This window comes from Heterocephalus glaber, unplaced genomic scaffold (genome assembly GCF_053883595.1).
Source record: "Heterocephalus glaber isolate CG9 unplaced genomic scaffold, H.glaber_assembly_v1.0 deba00000818, whole genome shotgun sequence".
NCBI lineage: Eukaryota > Metazoa > Chordata > Mammalia > Rodentia > Bathyergidae > Heterocephalus > Heterocephalus glaber.
This window is the reverse complement of record NW_028258164.1, coordinates 8,915,272-8,924,423: the sequence shown is the minus strand read 5'-3', so window position 1 is coordinate 8,924,423 and position 9,152 is coordinate 8,915,272. Positions and strand designations below refer to the sequence as shown.

At 51.4% G+C, this 9,152-nt stretch overlaps 1 protein-coding gene across 1 annotated transcript; it reads left to right on the top strand.

The window, feature by feature from the left end:
* The first annotated feature begins 1,723 nt into the window (after nt 1–1,723).
* Nucleotides 1,724–7,379, top strand: Nobox (NOBOX oogenesis homeobox). Its single transcript, XM_021240790.2, has 8 exons — nt 1,724–1,794; nt 3,223–3,750; nt 4,342–4,448; nt 4,775–4,875; nt 5,147–5,232; nt 5,463–5,694; nt 5,833–6,125; nt 6,701–7,379. The coding sequence occupies exons 1-8, from the start codon at nt 1,758–1,760 to the stop codon at nt 7,018–7,020; spliced, it is 1,704 nt and encodes a 567-aa protein (XP_021096449.1). The 5' UTR covers nt 1,724–1,757; the 3' UTR covers nt 7,021–7,379.
* Nucleotides 7,380–9,152: the final 1,773 nt, after the last annotated feature.

Genomic DNA, 9,152 nt, shown 5'->3' with positions numbered 1-9,152 from the left:
GTCACTGTCCAATAAATGTGTAATCAAGTGGACTGTTGCTTTATAGGTACAAACACAGCACTACCAAATGGTCCTGATTGTCTACACAAAAAGCAACTCCACTGCCTCCTTGCCATTGCTTGTTTACATGGCTTAGAAGGCTTCAAGTACAGAAACTGGCCCCTGTATGTAAGCCTCCTTAACTTGTTTTAAGCATATTGCAATACAGTGTGATCAAAATATATGTGAATATTTCACATTTATTTTAAAAAAATTATTACAGCAAAAGGCATTGCCATTAATCCCTCTCAAAATACTCCCCATCACTCAGCACACTTATTAATCATTTTTGCCACTTTCTGAAGCAGTTCTGGAAGTCCTCTCTCCTGAGTGTCTTTAGTTGTTCTAGCCTGGCTGCCTCAATGTTCTCAATCAAAATTCAAATCATTTACCTATCATTTTGACTTTAGGGAAGAGCCAGAAATTGCATGGTGCTAGATCAGGTAACTAAGGTGGATGAGAATGTATCCTTTTATTGTACAGAAATTGTTGTAAATGTTTCAATTGATTTAGAACACCACGGCAGCCACAGAAAGACATTCACAAAAGAGGACTTTGAGAACTGCTTTAGAAAGTGGCAAGAAAGATGGAGTACCTGTGTTCAAAGCAAAGAGATTTTTGAGAGGGGAATAAAGGCAGTGTGTCTTTTACTGTAATCATTTCTTTAACCACACACTGTATTTTTTGCTCTCTTTCTGAGAAGTTATTTTTCATTTTGATGTTTCAAAAAGAACTAAAATTCTCACAATCCTCCACACGCCCCTCAGAGAGGAAAATGTACCAAGAGCAGATTATAGAACATCAAAGCACCTGGTGTCCAGAATCTTTCAAACCCTAAACGCAAAACACCTGCCTTCTGGTCAGGACCACGCTTCCCTGCTCCCAGCCCCAAGCACCTGTTCCAGTCGGGCCTGCTTGGCAGGAGGAAGCGGCAATCAGAATTTTCCAATTCTAACTGTTTTTCTTTTTTAAAAAGTGGGAGAGAAACCCTGTGCGAACTAGGAGTCATAACGACTCACCCCTGTGAGATCCCCAAGAGAGTCCTTGCCCTTCCCAGGGAAGACAGACACCAAAGGGTGGGAGAGTAGCAGCTTGTTTACCTGCGAGCCTCCTGAGGACCCCACACATGTGCGCACCCTGACGTCGGCGCCTCATCCAGGGCTCCTTGGGACGGGGTTCTGTGCACCGAAGACCTTCACATCAGTGCTGCGACTTGGCTTGGGGCCTCCTTAATCCCGAGCCTTGGGGAGGTCTCGGTGAGCATAGGCCACAGTGAGCTTAGGGGATACCTAAGCACTTGGGGCACCCTGGATAAGTGGCTCCAGAGTCACCTCCTCAGGTCACATGGAAGGGCTGAGGTCCAAGTCCCTGGCCAAGCACTAGGGGATAGGCCAGCCCAGGATGGTACCTGGCCCCCCAGAGACCCCTGCACCTCACACTCTTGCCCTCCCCTCCAGCACAACTGCAGGTTCCAGCCCCGCGCGGGGGACCCGCACCTGCAGCCTCGGGCGGGCGGGGTTGGGAGCTGTCTGGCCCGGGCCCCCACCCCCTGCCCGCAGCTGCAGCGCGCGGCGTCCCCGGTGGGCCTCGCCCCAGGGGTGGGGAGAGGGGCGCGGGCTGGCTCGGCTCCCCGCCCGTGCGGCCTTGCACCTGCCCGCCAGCCCGCGAGGCTTCATTAGGCCGCGCCTGTGCGCTGGCCGGAGGCGTGGAGTCCGGGCATGGAGGCCACGCCGGGTCCCTGCGCTGAACCGCGGGGTGAGCGCGAAAGGGGTCGGGTTGGGTAGGCCTCAGGTCACTGCTCCAGGCTTAGGACCTAGGAGCCTGGGGAGGCCTGTGGGCTGGGTGGCCTCTCCTTTTTGGGGTTTTGATCCCCTAATGCGCCACACTGGGGGAGGGGCGTGTTAAATGCCTGGAGCCCCAGGCCTCTTCTAGTCTAAGTTCTGACGCCTGCCACCTTTGTTCATTAGGACAGATCGTTTCCACAAAGCGTGTGTTTTCTGAGCACCTACTTTACTGTACCAGGTTACTGGTACCCTGGAGGCCCTCCGAGAGGGCTGCATAGCAAATTTGTCCCTCACCCACTGTCCGTCTTCACCCCTTCCTGCCCGGTGGAGGCCATCTACTTCCTCCACCAGCCCCAGCCTGGCTCCTGCAAATCTGCACCTGAGCCTGGACCGGCTGCCCTGCTTATGCCTGGTTAGAAAGTCATTTCTTTAAGACGTGGTGTGACCTAAGGCTTCCCTTCACAGCACGAGGCCTCTTTGTCTCTAGTTGGCATTGATTTATAAATTCCCCATTTTCGTTGGAAATGATGCCTGGGCCGAGGGTCCTTTGGTTCTGAGTAAACCTGGAGGTAGGGGCCGTGCAGTGGCTGAGAGCACAGAGCGTGTGTCCCTGGGCAAGTGAGCCTGAGCGATTACTCAGCTTGCTAATCTTCCTCTTCCTCTGGGAGAAGTGCTTCCTGGCTGGGATTAAGTTCGTGCATCCTGCACTGAAGGTGCTAATGCAGCCCTGAGCCTGGAACAAGGGGAGCTCTTGATGAATCAGTCGGCTCAAAGAAAGGGCCATGGCTTTAAGGATGAGTGATAGGGGGTGTGGAGCCAGACAGGCCCCTCTTTCCTGCTAGGGGAGGAAACAAGGGGGGTGTGCAGAGCAGCTGTGGGGTGCAGGAGGGGTGGCAGGGACAGCACAAGGGCTGGGAGAGGGAGGGTGGTTTTCTTGTCACCTTCCTTTCCCCTCTTCTGCCTTCTCCAGGGGCCAGGCTGAAGGGAAGCAGCATCCCGGCCAACCTGTTTCTCTCTTCCCTGTCCACCCCATCCCAGCTGTTGTCCCTTAGAAACATCCATGTGTTCATCTCGCATCCCTGGCATCTGGGAAAACACAGGGAAGGTGTACCTGAAATTCAGACTGCTCTCCTGCCTAGGGCTAAGTACACCTCTGAATTGAGTGTATTTGTCACCTTTCGCAAAGCAGCTGGGTTATCTAGGATTTGATCAACTGAGTTGGGATTTGATCTCCCACTGTAGGAGCTGGGAAGGGAAGTCTGGAATTATGAGCCCATTTGATAGGTGGGCAAAGGAAAGCTCAGAACCCAATGCCAGAGGCCCTGCAAGGCAAGAAGCAGTGCTTCCTTCCAGCCAGCCTCTTTCCCCTGACACTAAGGCCTTGTGCTGCTCCCCGCAGGCCAGGAAGGTAGAGGCAGGACCCTGGCTGCCGAGCTGGAGGAGGAGGAACAGCATCGGCGCTCAACCACTCACAATCAGGATGCCCAGAGAGAGGAGCCTCCTCTGCCCTGCACCCTCTCTGGAGAGAAGCCACAGCCAGAGGTGTTGGGACAGGTAGCCGAGGCTCATGCCTGTAGAGGGCGCCAGCCCCCCAGTTCCAGGCCTCTCCCCAAAGACCAAGCACCAGCCCCATCCAAACCCCACCCTCAGGGGGAGGCCAAGCCAGGGAAGAGGCCCAGCTCTCCAGTCCCTGGCAAGCAGAAGAGGCCCAGCGCCCTGGGTCTGGTGTCTGCATCATCTCCCAGTATGGGCCACTCACCCAGAGCCAAGCATAACCCAGTGCCTTGTGGGTCAGGCCGGGGCCCCTGCCACCTGGCCAACCTGCTCAGCACACTGGCCCAGAACAGCCAAAGCACAGAACAGAAGAAAGGGCCCCCAGAGGTGACCTGCCAAGTCCGGAAAAAGACTCGAACCCTGTACCGCTCAGGTGAGTCCCTACAGATGAGAGACTGGGTGTCCACCCAGAAAGGGCTTGGTGCTGTAAAGAGAATATAGCCCCAGGAGACCAGAGGGGTGTGGCTAGTTTGTTACTTTGTTCTGCATCCCTCTCTTGGCCCCAAGGCCAAGGCTGGGTTGTCACATCAGAAAGTGAGGTTGGAGCCAGGGTTGGTGGTGCATGTCTATAATCCCAGTGCTCTGCAGGAGAAGGCAGGAAGATCACAAATTCAAGCCCATCCTGGGTATTCAGTGACTTAGCAAGACCTTGTTTCAAAATGAAAAGGGCTAGGAGTGGAGCTCTTTGTGAAGGGCCTGGGTTCAATCCCCAGTACCACAGAAAAAAAAAAAAGAAATGAAAGGTTGGAACCAGGATGGAAGTCTGGAAAGTAAACCCACACAAGTCTCTGGACAGTGCCCAAGAGCCAAAGAAGGCCTGGCCCACTGGGGAGCTTAGGTGCAAGGCTTTTGGGCTGAGGTCAGTGATCTCATCTGCTGGAGATACCTGGCCTTTGGTGGGCATCTCATTTTCTTCTCTTGCCATGAAACTGGTCTGTAACCTTCTGCAAGTCTCTTCTTCTAGATCAGCTGGAGGAGCTAGAACGGGTTTTTCAAGAAGACCACTATCCCGACAGTGACAAGCGCCGGGAGATTGCCCAGATGGTGGGGGTCACGCCCCAGCGCATCATGGTAAGGGGGTGGCTAAGCAGTCAGCAGGGGTGGTCGGGAACCTTCCCATTGGCACTCTCGAGGGGCAGGAGCATGCTGCATTGCCAACCACCTGAGGGCAGAGGCCAGGTCCTGGATGTGGCTGTGTTCTGCCTGCTTTCCCAGGGTTACACCAGCCTCAGGCACTAAAAGAGGAAACCACCATACAAACCTTTTTATAAAACCATGCTGTCAGAGAGGCATCTGAAAAAAATGGGGAAGTGACCTTCTCATCATGTAGCTCATCTCACGACAGCCAGGACTCTGGCTGGAGGCCTCTCTCAAGTTCAGATACCTTTCCCTGGCAGGTGTGGTTCCAGAACCGCCGGGCAAAGTGGCGGAAAGTGGAGAAACTGAGTGAGAAAGAAAAGCAGGACAATGCTGCAGCCCCTGCTAGCAGTCAGGGCAGGTAAGTGTTTGTCCTCTTCCTGTGCCCCCACTCTGGCAAGCAGCACAGTCCCTGAGGGGACCCTCAGGTCCTGAAGAAGAAACAGGTAGAGGCTGGGCATGAGTCCTGGGCATTGGCTGGTATGTAGTGGGTTTGACTGGGATGAGGCTAGGAAGCTGTGGCTGCCCCGTAGGAGGCAGAGTCTGGGAGTCCTGTGTCCTTTTCTGCACAAAGGCTGCAGTCTACATCTAGATGCCACCAGAGCTGAGGTCTGTCTTCTCTCTGCCTCCAGCTCCACAGCTGAGCCCCCACCTGCTGTGCCCATGGACCCAGAGCCTGGCACCTTCCCTCTCGAGCCCTCTCTGGATACCTTTCCAGGTAAGCTCCCACCTTCAGAGGGTTTGTTGGGAAGACTTGAAAGCTACGAAAACAGTGACAACAGAAGGTCCTTGCTTGGTAGAGGCAGGAATGCATGGAGGTTCTCAGGGGTTTGGGTTACAAGGGCCCATTCAGAGCACTCTGGGCATTGCATATGGTGGCCCCTCTGCTTCCCAGGCCTGAATCCCATATTCTGAACCTTGAGGCCCCTCTTTCCCTTCTGTTCCTAGAGCCCCCCATGCTGCTGACCTCAGACCAGACTTTGGCCCCTACTCAACAGACTGAGAGTGCTCAGAGGGTAACAGTGACCCCCCCACTCTACAGCCCCCCACCTCTGCAAAGGACCAACCTTCCTCTTCCCCTGGTCCCTGTCCACACCCCAAAACTTATGCCTCTGCTAATGGATGCTCCAGTCAGTCACCGCAGCTACAAGGATGGCCCCTATGGGTCCTGGAAGACAAGGTATGAGACTTGAGAAAGAAAGTGAGCTGCGTTACCTTGGAAGGGGTATTGTATGTTGGGGTCACCACCAAGACAGGGTGAGGGAGGGGGAGTGAGGCCACCTCTGAACCTCACTGAATCCTCCCCTGTCCCACATAGCTTCACCCCACCACCCACCTTCTCATATTTGGAAGACCTGGAGTCCCAGGATTACCAACCAAGCCACCAGTTCTCCCAGGCTCCACCAACCCAGCTGTTCCAAGCCCCTCAGCCCCAGCTGCCATACCTGCCGCCCTTGCCCTTGCCCATGCCCGGTTCACTGTCGTTTCCACCGCCACCAGAAGATCCTCTCTTTTCCTTTCCTTGTGGCCCTGCTGGAGGCACGTCACAGAGCTACTGCCCAGGACCCCCATCAGGGCAGATCCTGCTGCAGCCACCCGCTGGGAATATGGGTGAGTGGAAGAAAACTTCCCCTTGGAATTGAGGAAGGTGCCTGGGGGAAGAGAGCCTCACACTCTGGAGGGTAGACTGAGGCAAGGCAATGAGTGATGAGAAAATCCATTTCCTTAGGTCTGGTTCCTGGGCCAGCTCATCTGGTTACAGCTCTCCCAAGGCTCAGTGCTGGACTTGGAAATGGGACTAAGTCCTGATGCCATTGAAGAATTAGAAACAATATGAGTGGGAATACTTGTCACGGTAGATGGCAGCTGTTAGTATTCTGCTGGGCCACCTAGACTTCAGCAATCCCAGTGCCTCCATCTCATTGAGACTAAATTCTAGCAGGAAGGGATGGACGATACATTCAGGAGGTTCCCAGCCTCCTAGCTGCCTATGTGACACTTTGCCTGACCTGTGGTCCTGCCTGGGTCTGAGATACCAAACTGCAGAACCTGGATTCCAGGACTTGCACTGGGATCTTGAGCTATGGTTCCATGGACAGGGACAGAAGGACTCTGTTTCAGAATACACTGAATAATGTCTGATATTTAGTCCAGTCCAGTAACTGCTTGACCCTTTCACCCCACAGGCACAGTCCCCTGGAGTGACCCCTATTTGCCAGAACTGCCCTTCCCTGGTCCGTTCTGCACACAGGCTCCGGGGCACTCCCCAGCAGGAGATGGCTACTTCTCCGATCTATTTGCACCTCCCTGCACCCAGGCTACAAGCAGGCAACCTTCACCAGGATTTGCCCAGGTGCTGGAAGGGGGCAGACCAGGAATTGGGCCCTTACCCAGCAAGGTGCAAGAGGAGCAGACTGCCTCTTCCCTGGAGCACCCCAGGATACCAGCAGAGGTCAGAGAGGAAGATAAGAATAGCCAGGTCTCCTCATTGAGGGCCAAAGAGTGAAGAAGAGGGTCAGTGATGGGACAGGATTGGGGCACCCATGCAAAGAATGGTAATTGGAAGGCTGGGAAGACAATGGAGTGTTGACTAGGGTCAACCTCTGCCCGATTGTGGGCTTGTCTCACTGGACATTGGCTGGACAAGGAAGAGGGTTGGCCCACCCTTTTTCCTGCTCCTCCAAAGCCTGGTCCTGAAGAAAGGAAAGCCCTTATTACTTCTGAATGTTATCAGTTTCCAAAGCCTGGTCCTGAAGAAAGGAAAGCCCTTATTACTTCTGAATGTTATCAGTTTCTGTAGTTTTCTTTTTTTGGTAGACACTGAGCTAGTGTCTATTGTATGCAATAAATTGGTCTACCATTGGGCTTTTCTCTGTGTGTTTCTCCCTCGGCTAATGAAGAGCTGTTTCCTATCTTTAAGGTGGCTAGTTATTGGATGTAACCCTTAGGGCAAGTCTCCACTGGGCATGATGATACACAGCCTACCATTGTCCCTAGGCTGTCTCTCCACTAAAGGAGAAACTGGACACTGAGTTTTTCTCTCAGTCCTCCCATTAAGCTGTGTTCTATCCCCAAACCCAGAATTGAACCTGAGTCTGGGCCTCTCTGAAACTTGGGTCCTGGGGGACACCATGGCAAGAGAATTCTAAGGCCATTTAAGGTCAAGTCTCCAGTATTCTTTTCCCAAAACTCCTTTTTTAAAGGGGAGAGGAAGATAGAAGGAGTGAAGGAGGAGGGTGACCCAAACAAGAATGGCACGTACATAGTTTCCTCTAATGGGGTGGTGCCTCAGTATCCCCAGTCTGTTAGCATAGACTGTACTGGGCTGGGATAAAGAATCCACGGTTTTGCCAAGGATTTAGCTCAGTGATGCCTCCACCTGCCTCACAAATGCAAGGTCCTGAGTTCGCTCCCCAGTACCAAAAAAAGAATAGAATCCAGGGTCTTTACTATCTTCCCTTATCCCAGCTTGCTGAGGTACCAAATGACACATTGCTAGGCACCTTGAGAAGTCACCTAAAACAATCACTCTTTCCTAGTTAATTCTTACCATGTACTGTAGTTGAGTGATTTTGTTCCTTTATGGTAACCCTGGAGATGGTAGCTAATCTAGGGAGCTATGGCAGAGGCCTGAGGTGTGAGAAGAGGGAATGAGTGTAGACAAAGATGAAGAATGCCTCCTTATAGTCTAAGGCAGTTGGGAATACATTTAGCACCCCACATGTATAGCAGTATCCAAATACAGTAAGTCCCTGACTTATGGAGAACTTTCACAGATACAAACGGACCTCGAATTACAAACATGCATAGATGTGAACAAATAGCGGAAGTAGCTCAGGTGTGTGGTGGACATTGTCATAGTTGTGCTGGTGTGTGCTTACTGTACAGTGCCATAGTGTACAGTATTTTTGTGTGCTTGGATTTTTTTTTGCTTTCCATTGTATATTTGTGTCAAAGGTGTATGAGACTCACTTTGATGGACTTATCAACAAACCAACTCACATTCTGGAACAGAACGGGTTCATAAGTCAAGGACCTACTGTAGTTAGAATTTGAGGACTGTTGATTCAAATGACTTCATTGTGTATTTAGTACAGTGTTTGTGGATATAGGGTATCACTTTGCACCTCCAAATAATTGTCTGATTATTGGAAAATATACTGTACATTTTAAAAACTTGGACAATTAACTCATATCCATCAGTAATTTTTGGATCAAAGCCTATAATAGAAAAGGAAACATGGAAATGGGTAGGAAACCTCTTACACAAGTATTCATGTTCTTTTATCTGTATAGCAGATCCTTCATATTGACAGGTCTACATCCACAGATTCCACTGCATCAAAAATACTCCGAAAAAAATTGTATCTATACTGAATATATACATTTTTCTTGCTATTTCCAAAATAAGAAAGTATAACTGTTTACACAGCATTTAACTGTCTTAAACTTTTAAGAAATCTAAACTATATATAGTTGCATATATATGTGTGTGCGTAGGTAATACGCAAGTATGCAAATACTATGCCACTGTATATAAGGGACACGTGCATTCACAGACTTTGGTACCCATAGAAGTCCTGGAGCCAACTCGCTATGGATACCAAGGAATGACTCTAAGTTTTACTAACCAACAGT

Excerpts from the sequence above, each read along its gene's own strand:
- Nobox (XM_021240790.2), top strand. The coding sequence starts at position 1,758 with ATGGAGGCCACGCCGGGTCCCTGCGCTGAACCGCGGG. Across the intron at positions 4,876-5,146 it reads CCTGCTAGCAGTCAGGGCAG|CTCCACAGCTGAGCCCCCAC; the intron begins GTAAGTGTTTGT and ends CTCTGCCTCCAG. Across the intron at positions 5,695-5,832 it reads TATGGGTCCTGGAAGACAAG|CTTCACCCCACCACCCACCT; the intron begins GTATGAGACTTG and ends TGTCCCACATAG.